Raw genomic sequence first — 22,055 nt, 5'->3', positions numbered from 1 at the left:
AAGGGCTGTTCGACCCCTCAAAGGGTTCATGACCCACAGATTGAGAACCGCTGGCCTAAGCAAACACAAGATGTGTGGACGCTAGTTAGATGTCTTGTTTTCAGTACTTTTTACCTGTACGCTCATGGTAAGGCACGCTGTTCCTAATGCTAAACTATGCCTTCAGAATGTCGTTTCTACATGTATTTTCTTACTTTTCCTCTAAGAGTGGTAGAGACTCAGAGGCATGTGAGAAATGAGGTAATCTTTGCATATAGCACCAAGTTTACTCTGAAATGTTTAAAGTTAAAGTTTATTTGTATTTTTTGTAGGAATATCAATAAAAGACCTCAAACATATCTATATCTGTACATGTACAAGAACTGTCAAAAATTATTCACAGAACAAAAATAAATCTTCTTTAGAACAAACCCAGGTAATGAAATGCAGATATGGGGCTCACATATGGAACAATCTAAGTGCTACCAGCACAAAAATATGGCTTTAAAAATAAAATAAAATCTTGAGTTTTGTTTTTCTAAGGTGTATTTCTTTCTTGAAATAAAAAATAAATTATTTAGAGCTATTATTGTAAAATAGTCGTGTGTAGGGACACACTCTTATTAAGGCCCTGGAGATGAGGGAGGGGGAAAAAAACTCCGATTTTAGAAGGTAAATTCCTCACAGGTGTGATTTGGGTGAATGTGCTGTTGTCTGCTTGAGTTCATTACAGTCTAAGAAATGTCTACGCACCAGTCAAGATGTAGCCTTTACTAACTTATACTTTTCTGCAGAGTGGTGGTTTGAGTCAACTACTACTTGACCTTTCAGTGACTGAGGAATTAAAAATTTTTCCCTAGGGAGATTTGAAATGACATGTGAGATGTATACATAAACAGCTGCACCCACACACAGTTGATGGAGACCACGGAAAATGAGGTTCTATGGAGAACTTTCTAGAACAACAGATATATCTGATTTTAAAAGCCCACGCTGAAAGAATTCCCTAGAGAAACATGATGGTATTTCAATGAAAACTAAGAACCGAGTAGGAAGTAAGAGTACATGTTGAAATGAGTGTGGGTTATAAACCGCTGCCTGCCTGTTCCTTGAACTTCCCAAGTCTTGTTGGGTTGGCTGAGCCAACAGCTGAGGGTAAACAGATCAGTAATCAAAGTAAGTTCTTTCTGGGTCCTATTCATCAGTAATGCCACCATTTCTTTCCATGACTCCCCATGACACCAATAACAATATTTAGGTTACTTGGGACAATGTCAAACAAGTTCAATTTCAAGTGAATTGAACTTATATATGCATATAACACATATTATACATTTCAGGAGGAAAGAACGAATGTTATAAGCTTTATACACAAAACTGGGAATCCCTACTGTGGGATGGATTAACCTTCAGATGGGGCAGGCCTGGGAAGTGTGTGTGCATGTGCACCCATGCAGATGCACAGCTGCCTATGGGCACAGCTATCCGGTTTGGAAGCGCCGGCGAGGGCCGTGCCTCCTCCTTTGCTTCCCTGGAGCCACTGGGCTGTGGACAGGCATTAGTCCCTTTTTGGTTCACGCATCTTCCTCAGGTACTTTCACTGCTCATGAGATATTTATTCTCCCTCATGCAAATTTCATCACTCTTGTCCTTCCTTCAAAACTGGATCAGGACAACAAGAGGATGTCTCTAGACTAACAACAATCATTCAAACATGAAAAGAGGCTATTTAAAAATTCAACACTCCAACATTTCCTGTCTTACAAAACAAAACAAAACTAGTTATATTAAGTCCTTCAACTGATAACCTGATAGGGAAAAAGACCCACCGGGAACACAGTATCCCAAATTCTCAGCCAGAGGATCTCACTATGCTATTTAAACAGGGCAGGGAGTGGAGAAGACTGCCTTCTGGCTTTCCACAACGTAAAGACCATGTAGAACATCGTCCAGGGCGTGGCTGAGACCAGGGACGGAGGCTGCTGCAGAGTCTTGGGTCCGGAGCCAGGAGTACTGTGTGGCGGAACGTTGGGTTTCAGGTAACCCTGGGCCTTCCTCCAGCTCAGTCCCATAGCCAGCTTGCTAAGGAGCTCCAGATTGAAGGACAGCTCATTTTAAGAGGAAGGCAAACCACCAGTGCAGGCTCATTTGATGGCAGTTGTCTTGCTCTGAGGCTTTCAAAGAACTGATCCCACCCTTGCCAGTCTCTGAGGACAGAGGGAAAGCTCGGGCCTGTAAGAACTCCAGAGATCTGCACACGTGCCTGAGGGCAGAGGGTTACTGGTTATAGAAAGGGGTCAAGACAGGAGCCATTGTGTCCTTTCACCCTCAGCAGCACAGCCTAGCACCATCAGAGGAAAGGGGAGCTCAGAACCCCTCAGCACGGGAATTCTGACTGGCTCACGATCACATGGAAAAGCACAACGCTGTAGCAGTGTGCTCACCTCACCCCAAGAGCCCACTGGTCCTAGTGCCTGGGACAAAGCCAGTGTCCCAGCGTCCACTGTCCTTACTTGGTTATCACCTCCCCGCTGTTGTGGCTTTTTATTGCAAAGACTCAGGCAATACAATGACCTGACAAATTCTCTTCTGCTTTTAGGCCCAGGAAACCTATTGCTCGTGACATGACAGGGGAGCATGCAACTCTTTTTGAAATCTACCAACATTTGTGTAATGGACAAGTCTGGTGGTCAGTCAGGCAAATGCTGTGGGAGCACGTCACCCAAATCCTGAATCCCACTCACCCTGCTCTTTCCTGCCCCGCATCAAGGAGTGAAAGACTCTGTTATCTTAGCCCCCTTGTTTCTCTTCAACCTGAAGTTATGTACCTATTCGAGCTGAAGGAATACCTCCATAAAAATTCAATATCCAATGTTGCTGCGTTCTCCTATATAGGTTCTACAGACTGCAGTATTCACTAAAGAAACAGAAAATGACTCGGAGAGGCTCAAATCACAACCCGAAACTTAACACCTGGCAACAACTCTGCTCTTCCGTTCCCAAGCCCTGCTCCCTACTCTTTTCATTCAAGATAACCTTCCAACGCTGATCGCCCTGCTTGGGGCTCCAGCCAAGAGATATCGAACCATCAAGAACACATCTGACTTTTTTGTTCCCCTTAGCCCCCATACAGGTCATCTTTTCAGTCTTCTGCAATCCATCGCCAACACTCGGAGCCCCCAAACCTCCATGCAAGAAACCGCTCACGTTACATTCTCTCGGCCACTGAAAAGAAGCTCTTTGACCCAGGAGAAATTAAACGTGGCCAGAGATGGGACGCTCTGCCAGCGAGAAAAGCTGATGCTGTGTCTCCCTAACCCCCAACAAAGGGCAATGCTTCATCACTGCTAACCCGTTTCCCTGTGAACGACGTGGCTTTGAACACACTGTGTCCTCATCTTGGGCAGGGCACTAACTGGTAAAACAGCTAACTAGCAAGCGTCCAGAGAACACCTGGCCGTGAGGTCTGCGGAGCAGTTAAGCGTGGTAAGTCCCCTTTAAGATTACTGTCTGGAACAAACAGATGTTGTTAGGAAGGAAAGGTTTTTAAAAGACTCTGGGGGGCAGAGGAGGAGGCATGGTGTGGGTACTCAAATGCAAGAGTCACTACAGAGCTCCACATGAGGGAGGCGCTCAGGAGAGCGGGGCACAAGCCCGGGCCCCGGAGAAAGAAGGAGGGCATGGGGGCCAGTGTGGGCTTCACGAGAAAGAGACACAAACTGTTCCCTAGCAGCGTCTGTGATGTAGACAGGCCGACCTGTGTCACTTCACGCACACGGGACTCTTAGGTCTCTTCCTCTTGCCCCTTTCCTTTTGTATTTCCTTACATTTTCAAACTTAAAACAAACGCCATTAACTCAATGAGAAGCACTGCTGCTTTCTCAAAATAGAAACAGCTGCTTAGACCTTGCTTAAAGGGATTCAAAATCCTTTTTGAACATTTCATATCTGACAGAGAAGGCATGGACTGTTCCCATTTGTGCAGTTATATGTACATATGTGGGGATATATATGTATATATATTTATAGAGAATATGTCAGTTTAACATGTAACATTCCATACTTCTGATAATCAGGGCTGCATTCATGATGACACGTCACACACCTCTAGGAAAAAGGGACTACGTCAGTCTTGGCGACTTTTTCTTTCCAATAACACAACATCCCACAATGAAGTCTGATGATGAGGTTGACACGGCTCATTACAGTCAGGCGCACTAGGAACCTGGCCTTCAGCAGCCTGCTGGGAGTAGTGCAGGCAGGTGCCGTCCATCCTCACACTCCCAGGCTCCCTTTTCATCAGAGTCGTCCTCACTCTTATGAGAGTGCTGCTTCACATCTGGATCTCTTTCCACATTTTACTGAGAAAGTAAGAGGCAAATGAAGCAATTTCAAAGTTGAAGTCCTAGATTAGAATTACCCCGACTACGGATTTGCTAGTATAAAGGATACAATATTTACCCCGAACTTAAAGTATAATTTGCAAGTAGGAAAATTCTTTTTGGAATTAGGGCATATTCAGAGTCCTGCTATCGGTGAAGTTAGCCCTTTTCTGTGAGGAAGGGGTGGTTTTCGGATGGCTTATGGGTACCATATTCAAGGGTCTTGAAAAGTTTGTGGGAAAATTGCAGTATCTTTTCATTTGATTTCTCTACAAACTCTGTGAAGCCCCCTGTAGGTGAAAAAACCTCTCCAGGGGAAAGTAAACCCTGTTGTAGAGGATGCGCCCACCAGCAGAGAGGGAAGGGCAGTATATGTATGAAGGTGAATGAAGGTGGTAAGTAGAGACACAGATACTAATAGTTTTGTAAACTCTAAAGAGGAAAATCCAACACTCTTTATTATAACTGGGGTTTTTAAAAAGCCCTCTATCTAAAACGGAGGTCCACCTGCCATAGACAGATGGGACTAAACATTGTCAGGAGCGCAGCAGAACTCACTCCTGAAGCCCCGTTTGGATGTAACAGCTCTGAGCTGTGTCCTCTGAACGTGAACCCCCAAATCAGATGAGCCACCTGACCAGAACGAGTCTTGCTTGACCAGTGGGGTAAATGATGGTTTTGTTTGGATCTTGGTCTTTGTATCTACAGTTTTGTTGGATCTTGGCCTGTTTTCTGTATGGACATGGGCTGGAGCGGGGTTTTGAAACGGGCAGATGAATCCCTGAAAGTTCACTCTGACGACGTCCTACTGCACTGTGTGCTTCTGTCAGTCAGACCCTCGGTCTCTAGCCTCATTCACACCTCCGTTTCCTCCTCTAAAAACTGTAGTGCTTTCAACAAGAGGAAAACAATAATAAAAATAGCAATAATTAAAAAGGTAATCTACATTATTAGCTTCCTTCTGGTATATTACAGTGGCATTTTCTGTACATGGCCCAGAACTAAGTTCCCTTATGTACAAAGAGACGTGGAGGGCAAGTGTCGACCCTGGAGTCTCAGCCTTATGCCTTGAAAGACCAGGATCCTTTCTTCCATCATTCTGGTCCTTCTGCCTTCGCAGCACTCTGAAAACTGGAGGGGCTGGGGGAGGGTGGGAAGGAGCTCGGCCGCACTTCCTTCGTCTCCTTCCGCAGCCTGTCTGCTCTCTGAGTGCGGTCAGCAGCTGCTGTTTTTGAATTCACCATTCTCCGTGATGGAAAGCTTGGTGGGGCTGGTGGGGGAGATGCCGTTGCGGACCCGCATGCTGTACCGCTCCTTCACTTGCGTCAGCGCGCTCATCAATCTGGTGTTGGCTGAATCCAGGGACACGATCCGTTTTTCCTACAACACACCAACCGGGGGCTTTATTTAGACGGCATGTAGCAACCTTGCATCACGACACACCTTGCTTTTCGAAATCATTGCACCAATGCTTTGTATTGGACAGCAGTACACACGATGCTCCCCGACAAATGGAACGTCTCTGCCTCTTTCTGCACATTAGTCAGTCAGTGGGAGCTCCCCTTGGGCCCAAGGGGTCTCCATGCATCTCCTCTCATTTCCTTTCCACAGGCAGCGCTATTATGGGCAGAGCAGCGAGGTGTCGAGCTGCCTTGCACAGCAGGGAGTGCTTTTTGCTCAACATGGAAACAAGGAATCGGAAGGCGAAGAAAGAAGCACCAGAGGTTTCATTTCACAGAGGTGGAAGTGCATGTGATCTATGGGCTCCGAGAGCCAACGATGGCGCATCAGGCACAGCTGGGCGAGAGTTCACATTGTGCTCAAAATTAAAACCATACATGGTGGCAGTTTATATCACCGACAAAGTGAGGATGCATCAGCAAGAGGGAAAGCAGCCAAAAGCTCAGCCTGGGGAGTGACTTGAGTGTGGGAGCGGGAAGAGGCTGGAGGGGACGCCATAAACATGACACATGAGACACACAGAACACATGGCTCCTAGGCCCATTCCAGCTCAGAGACACTCACGCCAGGGCGGCTACCCATAAGGAGATTGTTTGTATTTTGCTTTGGAATCTCTGGAAAAAACAAACAAACCAAAAAACCAAAACCAAAAATACACCTTTGTTTTCGTTTGGACTATATTACTTTGGATCAAAGATGGCGGTGGAGGCAGAAGAGAAGGGCAAACCGCAGTTCAGAGGGCAGTGGGACTGTTGAACATCAGAGAGCCACTCTACTCTGAGCTAGCCAGATCTTGGCAGACCTGCCCCATGTGAAGTCTATGCTTTTCAGGAACCAGCTAACTCTGAAAAAGACAGTTTTTACCTGGGCCAATGCAATGATAAGGGGAAGCGCCCCAGGAACAAGCCCAAATCCAGAGGGCTGTTCTCTCCTTGGGCGATGCTGGGTTTCCTGGGACAAGTTCATTGGGCGTTAGCAGTTGTGGCCGAGGGCTGGTTGCTATTGTGGTAGTGGCTACCTGGGGTCATTGCACAGCACTGGTATGGGGGCAGGCGGACAGAGGGGTGCATACGTAGTCCATTGTCCGGGAGGAAAACCAGAGGACTTTAAACAATTCGTGGAAAAACTCTATTTCAAGTCCATTTCCCCCACAAATTCTTTGAAATCCCTTTGTACTTAGGCAAAACCATGGAAAAGAACAACAATCAATGCTTCCCTGTAATCTACTTTGGGTGGTGGTGGTGGGGCAGCGAAGCATCTGCACGGCAGGAGTGCTGGTGGTCTGAGTTTCAGGAAGTATGGGGGGAAAGAACTGTAAAACATTAGCTTGCACTTGTCCCTATTATTTTAAAAGATCCATCCTTGCCCTGATGGAAGGCAGGCGGGAGGTACAAAATCTGCACTACTGACTGACCACTACTTATCTGGCATGAGAAGACACTTTCAACCTCAGGCCTCTGAGTTTGAAGGATAGGCGACACTCACAGAAAGACTTGTGAGGCTTTTCATATTTGTGAGGTTTACAAAATAATACTTAAAAAATGTTAGTCATAAGAGTTTACTGTGGTAATAAAGACAGATCTTTCAAAAGTCACTGGACAAGGAAGACAATGGGCACCAAACCTAAAAGATTATCTATAAACAGAACACGGGACAGTTTATTAAAGTGAGAGCAAGTTATTCCAGTATAGGGATACATTGGAGGTCTTAATCTGAAAAAAGGAGAAAAAGTTATATCTTTTAGTATTTGATTCTGCCAGGGCCAAAAACAAGGCCAAGAATGATTCTCAATGGTTATTGTCTACAAGGGTAAAACTCAATCCAAGCCGCCCCTCATAAATAGCTCAAAGTTCCCAAGTAGGGTAACCCCTTGTAATTTCCTGCTGTGCAAATCCTCAAAATCAGACAAGAGGCAAAACAATACTAGTAATGGGGAAAAAAAAATCAAACAGGGATATTTGAAAGGCAACTTTAGTCGGCAAAAGATGCCCTGACATTGAGCATCTGCCTGGATTGGCAGCCAGAGGCATCTAGTCAGTTCCTGACACGAAGGGTTTCTGGGGGGAGTGGCAGGAGCTGGAATGTGTAGGAGGCCAGTGCACTGGGCCAGGGCTGGCGACTGCTCAGCTAGAGAACGGACAGGGTTTACTTGCCTGTTTGAATAATCTCATCTCCATTTATGACCTGTAATTTAACACAGTGGAGATATCACTTGCAACAGTAACTACGCAACTGCTTTGCTTCCCCTAGGAGGAAGCCCTTCTCTATCTCCATCTGAGGTTCCTGGAGGGATCCCGAGTCAATGTCTACTCAAGCTGGGGAGGGGATGAGAGGTGACACATTGCCTGGTCTGGCAAGTTTTAAAAGCTGGTTCCTCAGTGCCCTCCTCCCCAGGTCCATGCTACCAGGTCTGGGACATGGGGTCCTGTCACTCCTAATGAAACTTACTTTGGGTGGAATATCAGTGATGCAGTGGCTCACTCTTTCCCAGGCCCAGTCTAGGGTTCGGCTGACCCAAGTCTGGTAGTGTGCATTGACTCAAGGACAGGGAAGAGGCTGATTCTAAGCCTTTTTGTGGGAGCATGGGGCTGCTGAGGGATGAAAGCCAGGTCACTGGGTACCCGACCTGTGATTTTGGGAAATGTTAGGTCCACCCTATATCCTTTTCAGATTTGTTTTTAAATGCTAGTGACATTCAAAACACAGGTTACCTCCCTGGGAAATGCTCACCACAAATATGCCTTCACTCTATTAAATGATGCCAGAGGCTCCACCAGACTTTGACTCACAAAACAAAAGATTAGACTCACAAAAATAAAAGATCTGATATAAAAAGTCATTCATTATAAAGGATGTCAAAAGATGTCCAAAAGTTTTTGCTGTAAGAAGATATTAATGTATCAGTAAATGCAATAGCTGGAACTTAGAAAACCTCTTTTGAAGGAAGTGATGATTGGCTCACTATTTTAAAATGTGTTCTAGAAGAGTTTATAAGTATTCTTTAGGCTCTCTGGTAGAATAATTTATTAAGCAGCAATACCTATGTTTAAATAGCAACATATATTTAACAAACTCTAGTGTGATGTGATCTGTGAGCCGAGAGGGGTGGTTGCTGCTGAACAGCCAATAGGAGCAGCTGAAGCCTGACCTGACCTATGCAAGGTGCCTTTGGTTCCACCAAAATAGCTTGGGGAACCGAGTCATTGGAGAACCACTGCCTTGAGTTACAGAGGCCGTGCTACCCGGGTTAGCCAGGTCAGATAAGCGGCATGAACTGCTGTTCGGAAACCATTTCTTCATCTTGACACTTCCAGGCAGCTGAGAGGAGGCTGTTTATCTCCAGGGGGGGGGGGGGGGGCTTGAGCCCTTATTAAGAAGATTCCCTCTCCTCTCTGACATTCACTGTCCATGACGATGACTCTTGCTAATCACCCAGTTACCTTGTTCTAGATCTCAAAATAGGGGCCAGGAGCAGAGTACAGCTCTTCACAACAAACAATGAGGCTGTCCTGATAGCCAATGAGGACAGGGAATGCCGATACATGGAGCTAAACAACCCCCACAGCTTCAGACTGTCTTCAACCAGCTCAAGTTATTAAAACAGCATGGGCGTTAGAAAATCACTCCTGCTTTATCCTGTCATATTGAATACTCAGAAGTAAAAATTCAGCAACATTCGTTTTCCTGACTAAATTGCCTTCTTTACCTAGGCAGTTTCTCTGGGGTAAAAAAAAAAGTCTTTTTCAGTAGAGAAGTGGCTACCTCAAATCATTCACCTCAGGTGGCCAGGGTAAAAAGAAGATCAAGTCAGTTAATTACAGCAGATGTTTTATAAATGATTGTTAGTGGGCCAAAATATTCCCCCACAAAGAGGAATTTACAGAGGAGCCCACAATCCTTGGGGGGAAACATGCTGATGAGGGGCAATCCACTCCACACCCGGCGCCAAGGCCAGGCAGCCCTGGAAGGATGCGCCTCAGCTGTGCTTTCAGTCTCGCTCTCAATTCCTTTGAACAATAAATGCATCCCACATGGACCCTCTATGGAAACTAAGGTGCTTTATGCACATGTAAGGACATGGCGCTTAAGGCCAACCCTGACTGCTGGCTGATACGCAGAGAAGGGAGCATGACATTTGTGTGTAAAGATCTTGTTTCCAATTTTATTGTTACATCAGGGACACAACATGGCAGTGAGGCATGTGACATGTAAAACTGGCCGAGCTGTCCTCAGAGATATTCAGCAGCTGGGTTGGCCACCATCAAACCCGCATTCCTTCTGCTATTTGTTTAAGTCTCAGAAATACAAACATACTCTGCACTGATAGGATGAAGATGAATGAGATCCCGCCTCCTGGATTTTGTGTTGATCACTAAAGTACCCTTGTGGGCTGCTCGTGGCAGCCACCTGCCCTGCTGGTGTCACAGGTATAAGCTGCAGTGAGTAGAGGTCCAGGTTCTGATTTCATCAACCTTTTCTTTTTTCCAAGTTTTATCAAAAGAGGCTCTCTAAGCACAGCAGCAACAACAAAGGGCAGCCAAGCAAATTCCCAACAGCAATGCCAAACCCCGGACTGAAAGGAGAACAAGGAAAGGAACCTCTCCCACTCTGCCTCCCCTGCAGCTCTGCTGCTTCTGGGGCTGGCGGCTGATGGCACAGTGGACGTGACTGACAAGACCGTGAACATCACAGCTAAGCAATGGTCAGTGGAGGTCACAAGCCAGACACATGCAGTGTCCTCTTCACAGTTACCCTCTCAGAGAATGCCCACCTTTCCACAAGGAGAGAAGGAAATCCCATCATGCATCAGGTTGAGATTTGTCAAGCAACTTCACAAAGCAAGCTAACGCTTTGCTGGGTGAACAGACTTGTCACCAGTGAGGGAAAGGAAAAGGAATGAAGGGCACATAGGAACTCTTTCAATCCTCAAAAAGCAATGTCAAGAACCTTCCACAGACCCATTATCCTGCCTTGGCATTTACAAAGAATGGGAAGGCAGGAAACAACAATTACTCTCAACAAGTGCCTTCTACTAGGTTTGGAGTCTGCTCACCTGTGCATCAATGATTTTCTGCTTTGCATCAATAACTGCTTGCATCTCTGCATGATCCTTCTTCAATTCCTCTTCCACAGCCATTAGCCTAGAAGATGGCAGGAAGGAGACATTCACATCTTCTATGGGAGGGGCTAGCTAGCACAGAGAACAAGAAGCTCAGAACTCACACGAGCTCAGTATTTTTTCTCCTTTCTAATCGACTACGATCTTCAACTATCTTTTCCTTTTTCTCACCCACTTTGGAAGAACCCATAGCCGAAGGGTGACTCTTCTGTGATGAAAGCCCATGTTCATCTTCCCTGGAATGTTTCTCTTGCAATCATTTCTTCCATGACTAATTGATCTATTCGATCATCCCCTCAGCATAACTTACTTTCAACCTAAAATATCACAGCTTTTAGTACAATTATCAAACCTAAACCCGAGCCATTGCGGCTGAGTTAATTCTGATGCACAGAGGCCCTAGAGGACAGTCTCCAAGGCTGTGACTCTTTCTGGAAGCGGGCTGCCCCATCTTTCTCCTGCAGCGGAGCTGGTGAGTCCAACTGCCTACCTTTTGGCTAGCAGTCATGCACTTAACTACTGCATCCCTGCGGCTCCTTAGTAAGATCACTACCGACCTTTATACTACTAAAGTAATAAGTCTTTCTAACCTCAGGTTACCTGACCTGTCCAAAGCTGAAAACATTGATACGTCATGCTTATAATTATGGGCTATGGAGTTTGACTGCCTGCATTAAAATCCTGGCTCTGCCACTTACTGTCCGACCTTGGGTAAGTAGGTGACTTCATGAGCCCCTGCCTGTTTCTTTGTAAAATGAGAAAAAGATCATTTTTAGGGATTATAATGAAGAGTAAACAATTATTTGTAAAGTACTAAGGTGTACCTGATCTAAGCCCTGGCATTTTCAATCACCTCATGCATATGAAAGTTGGACACTGAATAAGGGAGACTGAAGAACAATCAAGGGATGTGAATTATGGTGAAGAATATTGAATGTACTATGGACCGCCAAAAAAACAAACAAATCTGTCTTGGGAGGAGTACAGTCAGAATGCTTCTTAGAGGCAAGGATGATGACACTTCATCTCCCGTTCTTTGGACATGTTCAGGAGAGACCAGTCCCTGGAGAAGGACAGCCTGCTCGATAAAGTGGAGGGACAACGTTGAAAGAAGAAGGCCCTCACTGCAATGGACTGAAACAGTGGCTGGAGCAATGGAATCAAACATGGTAACTGTGAGGATGGTGTAGGCCAACCGATGTTTTGTTCCATTTACATAGGGTTGCTGAGTTGGAACCGACTCCGTGGCGTCTGACGACGACGACGATGACGACAACAACAGCAAAGTTCAAAGTTCTTAGGTATGTGCTATATAAGTGCTTGGTAAAATCCACCTTTCTCTTAATCTCCCCGAGGGGTTTCTGAGTGGCACAAAGGGTCAAATGTCACTATTCACCAAAAGGTTGGCTTTTGAACCCACCCAGAGCGCTTTGGAAGAGGCGCGCGGTCTGCTTCTGAAAGGTACCGCCTGGGAAGCGCTATGGAGGGCCACAGGGGTTGCGGGTCAACTCCACTGCAACTGGCTTTGGTTTTGTTTTCCTCCCGTTCGCCTGTGGCCTCTCTGTTCTCTGGTCCTGAACATTTCCAGAGAAATTCCTTTCTGGGTCTTGGTGAAAAGTTAAGTTAAATGAATATGTAGATGTTTAAAACTTAGCTCTCTTTTAACATGTTTTCAGTGAAACACTGGGGTTTTATGATTTCTAATTGTTATGATTAAAGAAAAACAGAAAGGTCCTATCTTTGCAGCCTCACATTTAGGAAATTTTAAGAACTATAGCCAGCTATTGCTGCTCTTCTCTGAGGCTTTTGTGCCTCTCCCCACCTCTCTCCACCGCCCCCCACCCCACCACCAAGGGCTTCTCTGACCTGCTGATGATGCTCTTCATCTGGCTGTCCTTCTCTTCCTGCTGCCTGCGCAAGCGCTCCTCGCTGTCCTCCAGCCGGGCTTTGTATTCCAGCAGCAGCTTCTGCATCTGTTGCTCCTGCACCAGCAACCGGCGCTCATACTCCTCCAACCGCCGGCTGGACACTCTCAGGCGCTCCTTGAGCTTAGTAATTTCCTGCTCGTACTAAGGCAGAGGAGAAGAGGAGCCAGAGAGGAAGAGAGAGCAATGGATACAGTCAGAGATGATGCTCTCCATGTGGTGCTAACCTTCTTCAAAGTTGTTAACAGTCATAAATGCTAACACCACTTGACTTTCTCCCTAAAATTACATTTTCAACCTTTGCTTAGCATTTCCAATCTATATATTTATATAGCTCTCTCTACATTAAAGTTCCAGTTGCTGCAAGTCACATCCCATCTGGGCAGGTATCAAATAGGAGCAGGTGAAAAACAAGTTGGAGCATGAAGCTTGACAAATCACTCCACACAAACAGGAAAGATTCCGGTATCATTATCTGCACTGCGAGGTCTCTGACACAACCCGGCTCATTCCTCTATTAGGACCGTTCCTTCAGACAACGAGCAACAGTTCTGTAATGCTAAGGTACTAAATCACTGAGCAGGGTTTTATGGCACAGTAGTAGGCCATTGCTGCCTTCTCTCCAATTGTATAGGACTGATTAAGACTACCCTCGGCCCTGTTAAAAGGATACCCAGGGGCAGAGTGGGTTATGAATTGGGTTGCTAATGGCACGGCCAGCATTATGAAGCCACCAGCTGCTCCTCGGAGAAAGATGAGGCTGTCTGCTCGGGGAAAGACGTACAGCCTCAGAAACCCAAGGAGCAGAGCTCTACTGCACTGTGTAGGAACCTCTGAGTCAGAATCGACTCCATGGCAGTAAGTTTTTTGTTTTGTTTTTTCAAAGCCCATTTCATGATGTGGCTCAACTGTTTATTTGGCACCACTTCTGGGTACAGAGATGCCTATTTTCTCACTAGCTAACTTTATATGAATTCAACAATTCACATGGTTATATGGGTCCTTTCTTACATGGAAGTGTAATTATTTATGTTATGATTTAAGAAACTGTTATGATTTAAGAAAAACAGAAAGGCCCCATCTTTGCAGCCTCACACTTTCTAAGCATGTCGAGAAGCATAAACTTTCTTGTGGTCTACTTATGTTCACCAGTGACTATGAGACCTTAAATGGTGCTATAAAATGCAATTTGTTTTCATATAAAATTACCTCATTTAATTGACAACCAGACAACTAGCTTCTGCTTACCCCAAAACAGGTTCCTAAAATACACTTGTTAATCCAGAATGTCAAAGATGACAGCTCTTATAACAGCTTTAAGAGGTAGACTGCATTGATAAGTGTAGTTCAGTATCACATTAATAAGCAAGCAGAAGCTAGTTGTCTGGCTGTCAATTAAATGAAACAATGCCATACGTATTGTTCTTGTTTGATGATCCTTTTTTCCATATCAACTTGTCTTTAAAAAATTAAATAAAATGCAAAAATTAAAAACTTAATATATTTTGCCTAAACCTCTGAAAGTTTTTCATCCGATAAGGGGGGAGAAAAAAAAAGAGAAAATAAATCAAAGGAAAAAGCTTGTTAACAAGGTAACAGAGGATGTCTAGTAGTCCTTGGTTAAAGACAGTCAGTATATGAAAACACTAACAATTCATCCTAAGTGACTAGAAATAACTAGCATATTCTCAAAAGGAAAGCAATCTACATTTAAAGAAAAGGAGGCAGACATAGCTAGAAGGGCCCACACGAGGGACATTTCCAACACAGTCTCACACACAGACACGACTGCTCCTTTACATGCAGATAGCATATGATGACTAACATAAGAGGTGTGCTTGAAGGGAGTGGGGAAGTTTCTACTCTGCTAGATAAGCTCTAGTAGTAGCCGATTACTTGTGAGAGTCACGAAGTAAACAAAGACTATTTCTACCTTCTCAGCATGCTTGGCTTCATCTTGGTTTTGCTCAGCTTCTTCTACATCCTCTTCATATTGCCCATTGTTCAGAACCCAGGCTGCTGTCCTCTCTACGGGGGACATTGTGGCAGAGTCCACTGGTGACTGAACCTGTGTCAGAAATAGTGATCAGCATTTCCCCAAACAGCTCACTCACTAGTTATGTTCCAAGAGAGAGGGTTGAAGAGATAACTGATCCATCAGCTTTCTAATAAACGCTCTCAGCCCAAGTAACATGAGGGGGCTTCAAAATCTGTAGGAAAATCTATTATCTTACATTTCATTTTCCTTAAACTTTTTGAAGCCTTCTTGTATTTTATTGCTGCCATGGCTAGGGGCGGGTGAAGAGAATATCTATTTATATAAGGACAAAGAATCCAGAGAAAGTAACTGTATGCATCATATCCAAGAGAGCCTGTTTCCACTCTCTAAATGCCTTTAAACTGTTAATCTGCCCAATGGTCTGCTGTGAGGTGCCAAACTATTTACTGAAACTAACATGATGACACAATGTGAGAAAGTTAACTATGATTTGAAGGTTGATTGCTCAGGTGAAGCAATTAATTCAGATGGTCAGGAACCAAGAAACTAAAAAAAAAAATCACCAAGTACCCATTTATAAATCGGAATACCCATTTTAATTTTTGTACTAAACAGTGAGAAAACGGGAAAAATAAGTGGTATTGGTCATTTTTCAAGAGCATCAAATACACATTTTTTTTACAAGAAAGTTCCTTTCTGAATATAGAAGCAAACAATTGATGCTGGATAGGATAGGGGCATTTTCAGCAAGCTACATGGATAGCTAAATTGTCCTTTTCTAAGATAGATTTGTATCTGTAGTATAGAAATCTGGCCTTGAATTGCCACTCTGTCATTTAGTAACTATGGTATTTAATTTCTCACATGTTATTTTCCTAATCTATGCAATAGGGATATCCCCACCAAGCCTATTCTGGCCATCTTATTATATGGAGTTGTGAGGATTGAATAAGAAAGTATAATTTGATGGAGAGTCCCTTACAGAGGGCCACATGAAAGGGATCCAGGGTGCGTGCAGTATAGTCACTGATGAAACATGTAACTATCTTCTAGTTCTTTAATATTTCCTCCCCTTATGATTATGGTTTTTGTCTTACCTCATTAATCTTGTTAGACCTACTTAGGTTAATTTGTATAACTAAGATGTTCAATGCATGGAGTCAAGATAGATAACCCTTCAGAAACAGTAACTGGAGGAATGTCTCCCTGAGAATACGAAAAGAGAGGTGGGGAGAGGGGGAGCTGATAGCAAGGCTGATTGTATAACCCCAGTTGAGGGGAGCAAACAACAGAATCGTAGGTGAATGCGTTTATTGGATGGGGTAAGATATGAAAAATATAAATATATATATATTTTGACAATGAGGGCTCCTGGGGGGGGGTAGGGTGGGAGAAGAAAGGGATCAAGAAGTTCAAAATAAAAGAAAATGCATGGAAATTGATTGTGGTAGCAACTGAACAAGTATGCTTCACCTAATTGAATTATGGATTATTATGATATCTTTATGAGCTCCCTATAAAAGGAATAATTAAGTAAAAAATAAACAATCTTTTAAATTTTTGAAAAATTACAAATAAAAGAATAAATTAAATAAAAAAGTATAATTTGAAAGATCTTTTGAAATCAGAAAGTCCTAGATAGTTGAGATGTTATTACTATATTATATTTATGTTTAGAAAACTGGCATTGAGTATTACAATTTATATTAGGCTTATGAATAGTAGTGCTTTTTCTATAATGTTAGAAGTAAGACATAAATACCTCTTTTCTCTGGTCTGTCTTTCCCATGAATATTACCTTTCTTTTTAAATTATGATCTCTTTTTGGAAAATTCAAGGGATCCATTTGCTATGTGTGAGATATTCTCCTTTACCCCGACTTAACCCAGGGAAACCTTCTATCTATTAACAAAACTGAGTTTTGAGTAACTTCTGCAAAGGTTAATTTTATTCCTTTTGTTTTGGTTTTCATTAAATCTACAACTTTAGAAGGTACTTTCCCCCACACTCTAATCTCCAACTATGATCTGCATAAAATGCAAGCCTAAATAAAATAAATTGCAATTATCTTTCTAAGAGTACAGTCTCTCACTTTAAGTATCTTAAGATAGTTTAACTTTTATACTTTTAAATATTTTGTGGCCAATCTGGTTTTTCCCTTGGATTCAGTTCAAGAACTCCTACCCCAGGATCCCACTATCTGTAGAGATGGGGGAACAAAGCTTTGTCAGTTTGTCTTAAAAAAAAACCAAACATTTTATTAGGGACTCATACAACTCTTATCACAATCCATACATGCATCAATTGTATAAAGCACATCTGTACATTCTTTGCCTTCATCATTTTAAAAGCATTTGCTCTCCACTTAAGCCCTTTGCATCAAGTCCTCTTTTTCCCCCTCCCTCCCTGCTCCCCACTCTCATGCACCCTTGATAATTTATAAATTATTATTTTGTCATATCTTTCCCTGTCTGGCATTTCCCTTCACCCCCTTTCCTGTTGTCCGTCCCCCAGGGAGGAGGTCACATGTAGATCCTTGTAATCGGTTCCCTTTTTCCAACCCACTCACCCTCTACCCTTCCCAGTATCGCCCCTCACACCCTGGTCTTGAAGGTATCATCTGCCCTAGATTCCCTGTGCCTCCAGCTCCTTTCTGCACCAGTGTACATCCTCTGCTCTCTCCAGACTTGCCAGGTAGAATTCGGATCATGGTAGTTGGGGGGGAGGAAGCATTTAGGAACTAGAGGAAAGCTGTATTCTTCATCGGTGCTACATCTCACCCTGACTGACTCATCTCCTCCCCTAGACCTCTCTGCGAGGGGATCTCCAGTGGCTGACAAATGGGCTTTGGGTCTCCACTCTGCACTTGCCCCTTCATTCCCTATGGTAAGCTTTTTCTTTTTCTGATGATGCCTTATACCTGATCCCTTTGAAGTCAGTTTGCCTTTTAAGACTAAAGTGGATTTCTATTTTGAGGACCAATAATCTAAATCTCTTAACTGAACCATATAGAGCTGATCTTAAATTTGTATGTCATTTTTGGAATAGAGCCCAGTTAAACTCTAAACAGATGTATTTAAAAAGAGGGTATTCTGATGACCTTGAGAAAAAACTGGTCACAGACACAAAAAAGGTTAACAGAGATGGGCTAGGAAAGACGTTTAGAAAGGAATACGCGAGGACCTTTTATAGGTTTGAAGGAGAATCAGGATTTGGCTTATTTACAAATACATTTATAGATGCATATTAATAAAAATGGCTTCAGACTTAAGAATAGATGGATGAATTGGTTATGTGGACACACACACAGACACATAAGCAGGTAATTATGAATGAAGTAAAACTTCCCTTTTAAATCCACTTTCTACACTGCATATATGTTCAGTACCTCAGTAGTTAATAGTCCATTTTCCATTCCTTAAGATGTTTCTTATGCTTAGTTCACTTGTGTATTTCTTTCATTATTTTATTATATTCACATTTTCAGTGATTACATTATCTCCTCTTTACAACAAGTTGCTATTTGACTTTAAGCAACATCATTAAGGTAATGATTTTGATATTATCTGCTTACATATATCATACATCAAGATATATTTATATGCTTTGTATTTATTTTCTAGAGCTGCATATTTTTCTAATATGCACTAAAATTAAGTTATTAAATAAACACCTTGTTTGAACATACAGGTCAGAGCATTAGCCTGTAGGGTAGCTTGTCTACCAAATAAAGATAACATCCACATCAAAAGTTATTGTAGGATGTATTTCCACTAAAAAGCTGTCCTATACATGTATACTTTTCTTTTCTCAACAGTATTTTAAATTCTATACTATTGGCTAAATTAATACTATTATTAGAATATGATATGCCCCATGGGGGTTATTTACAATGTTCCTCAATAAGATGAAAATATTGTCTCTAAAGTGGGCTAGGGACATATATAAACTGTAGGTATATGAATGAATTTTGAGTTCGCACTTAATAATTAGCCCTAATATATGAACAATTAATTTTTAGGATGTGTTCCTATTCCATATTTGTTCTTATGAAGAGATCATTGAAGATAAGAGTGCTATAGCAAAGTGTGGTAAAGAAATCAGATGGTGCTCCGTTATTAGATAGAATAGTTTGAGGTCTTAAAGCTTGTCTTCAAACAAGAAGCCATCTAGGTGGGGCATCAACCAAATCCATATGGAAGAAGCACACCAGTTTGTGTGATCCAAGAATCGAAAACAATAAAATCCAAGACCAGAGGTTTGCAGAAGGCTATGGGGAAAGCCCAAAGTCTATTTGCAACGTTTCCAGGGGGATGAAACCTCTAAAGAATCACTTTTGACCACTGACCAGGGATTTGACTAACCTTATTCTCAGAGTGCACTGCAAAGTAGATTGCTGCAATTTAACATTTTATCATTTGTTTTCCATTTTGGCCCATTTAAAATGTGTTCTAGTCTTTATTATTTCCTGTTTTCTTTTGGTTGAGCATTTTTTGTTGTTTGTTTTTTTTGGGTATGTGTATGTGTATGATTTTCTTTATATGAAATCCAAGATAGCTATTTCTGGACAGTAACTAGATTAATAGTTTCTTAGGGTAATGGCTGAGAAGATTGGGGGGAAGTGGGGAGTTAATAATAATAAATGCAAGAATGAAGAAATGTTCTAAAATTGTGGTGATGATCACATAACTTTTTAATATATTAAATCACCAAATTGTTTGATATGTGTATTATAGAGTAATAAAAATGTTAAAGTAACAAAAGTTGTGGTAAACAAATGAGAGGGTACATAAAAGCACTTAGTTTTAAAAAGCACTTTGTAAACTGTATGCTAGTGGAACCTCTCTCTCTCTCTCTCTGTTAAAAATACTTGGACCCCTCCCAATCATCATGACCCCAATTCTACCTTGCCTTGCGGACCTGGTTATACCAGAGGATGTACAGCGGTGCAGTGGGGATCTGGAGGCACAGGGAATCTAGGACAGACGAACCCCTCAACACCAGCAGTGGGAGTGGCGACACCAGGAGGGAAGGGCGTGTAGAAAGGGAGAACCGATCTCGGAGATCTATGTGTAACCTCCTCTCTGGGAGATGGGCAATGGGGAGGCGGGTGAGGGGAGACGCCGGGGAGTGTAAGATAAGATATAATAATTATTTATAAACTATCAAGGGATCAGGGGTGGGATCGGGGAGGGAGGGGGATGGGAGGAAAAAAAGAGAAACCGAGCTGATTCCAGGAACCCAAGTGGAAGGTGAATTATGAGAATGACGAGTGCAACGAATGTATAAGGGTGCTTTGCTCAATTGATGTATGTACAGATTGTGATAAGAGACTTATGAGCCCCAATAAAAAGATTAAAAAAATACTTGGAAAGCAAAAGAATGTGGCTTTGATTATTAAAAAAAATCTGAGTTAAAAAATAACAAAGTTAAAGTAGATAAACACTTCTTAGTTTTTATAAGCTTATCATAATTTTAGCACATAGAGCACAGGAAAAGTTACTTCACTGTGAAACTAAATTTTTTATTTAACAGTTTAGATAAAATTGCTACTTAAATTAATGACAACTTAAAAAAATTATTAACACCTTTACTGATTTGTGAATAGATTACTTCAAAGAAACTGACGCACTAGTGTTTTGTTTTATATGGCTAATCAGACACTGCTTGAATAAACTTTCGTTCTCTGTATTATGGGTGACTATCAAGTGTCCGTAAATGCACTGCAAACCAATGGTTTCCCTAGGAACACATGAGAGTTCGGTCTCTAAAAGGCACGCTAGAAACTCCACGGCCACCGTGTTAGGTAAATCTGAGCTTTAAATGTTAGTTAAGTAATAAGCTATAAAAACAATGATCGGTTCCTTCCACTGGTGAGGGGGTAGCCACTGTGCCCTCCAAAGGACTAACACCTGTTAACTATGCGATTGTATGATACTAACTGGGATTTCCAGGTCTGCTCCTATATTGGTTCAGTTTTATTTTTATTAACACTTTCTAATATTTCAGGCCTGGAATTCTACCTGGTATATTGGAGGTCATCAATTAGTGTAGACAAAATAAAGCAGACTAGTCTTCTCTACTTCTTATATACAGGATAAAGCCTTTACTTAATTAAAAAAAGATTGAAAAGTATTATTAAACAAATTGAAAATAGTAATGGTGCTAGAATGAGAGAAAATAAGAGTTGAGTTTTGTTTCACAGTCAATTTTTGGAGTAATGTGCTCTTCCTATAAATATATATATATACACTATCTCTTTTAGGTTTCCTACATGTGTGCTCATCTTAGTACCCAACTAGACTGTCAATCCTTGAGGATGGCATGTCACACAGTTGTGTTAAATAGAGAGGTTTGTTACATTCACAACAGATGCACTATAAACTCTCACTTATTCATAGTCCAGCATCTGTTAGAACTTACTACTAATTTAGAATGTATTATAAGAAACAAGTACATCATATTTTTCTTCTGATCTTTTGAAAGTGCATCAAAGACATTTGCTCAAGGATTGTTCCACTTTATTAATCAGTAAAATTTACCTGTAGTTAATGGTCAATAATTAGCCACATTTACTACTAATTTATGGTCAAAGAAATGGAGGGAAAAGGTTGATAAGTGGTCCAGATTCCACCTTGATTGGCTATGACCTTAGGAAGAGAGTTAGTATCTAATGACTTTCAGCAGGATCATCAAAGAAAATGAACGATGATAAGAGAAAAAGAAAAGGAATAAGAAACTCTTATCAGTCTGAAATGAAGCTGTGTGGGGTCCCTAGAAAAGATAAGAGAACGCCAGGGTAAATGGCCCCTGACCCAGCAGCTTCAATGGTACTACAATTAGTCACAGCTGAACTATGCTGAGGACAACTGAGAACAAAACAAGTCCCCGTTCCTTGCTAGTATGTATTAGATATAAACAAGATTTGTTGGTTTCAGTTTCTTCATAGTCTGAATAGTCATATATGAGTAACACTCTTGCTATCGACACCAAAGAAAAGACTAAGTTAATAAGCAAACTGAGAGTTCTTGGAGATGTAGTCTAGGAGAGGGCTCAACACATCCAGAGGTGAAAACTAGATCTAGTGCACTACCCACAGGCTTGTCAAACACCTACCTAAGAGCCCTCTTCAACTTTGGATTTCCTAGGTTAGAGAATGTGCTAAATCTGGAATCACCAAAAGCCAAACG

General features: G+C 42.3%; 1 protein-coding gene across 4 annotated transcripts in view; it reads right to left on the bottom strand.

Moving 5' to 3' along the window:
• Positions 1 to 276: 276 nt before the first annotated feature.
• The window catches only part of RASAL2 (RAS protein activator like 2), a 389,310-nt gene continuing 367,531 nt past the window's right edge, over positions 277 to 22,055 (bottom strand). For 2 of the 4 annotated variants that reach the window (XM_075527831.1, XM_075527842.1), the window contains exons 15-19: positions 14,800 to 14,934; positions 12,808 to 13,010; positions 10,876 to 10,963; positions 7,976 to 8,006; positions 277 to 5,741 (exon numbers count right to left, since the gene is read on the bottom strand). In XM_075527831.1, the coding sequence (XP_075383946.1) occupies positions 5,599 to 5,741; positions 7,976 to 8,006; positions 10,876 to 10,963; positions 12,808 to 13,010; positions 14,800 to 14,934 (600 nt within the window). In that variant the 3' untranslated portion in view covers positions 277 to 5,598. The remainder of the gene's footprint in view (positions 5,742 to 7,975; positions 8,007 to 10,875; positions 10,964 to 12,807; positions 13,011 to 14,799; positions 14,935 to 22,055) is intronic. The other 2 variants (XM_075527837.1, XM_075527847.1) reach the window with 1 other exon arrangement.

The sequence above is a fragment of the Tenrec ecaudatus genome, chromosome 1 (assembly GCF_050624435.1).
Source record: "Tenrec ecaudatus isolate mTenEca1 chromosome 1, mTenEca1.hap1, whole genome shotgun sequence".
NCBI lineage: Eukaryota > Metazoa > Chordata > Mammalia > Afrosoricida > Tenrecidae > Tenrec > Tenrec ecaudatus.
This window is presented reverse-complemented; position numbering and strand designations above follow the sequence as displayed.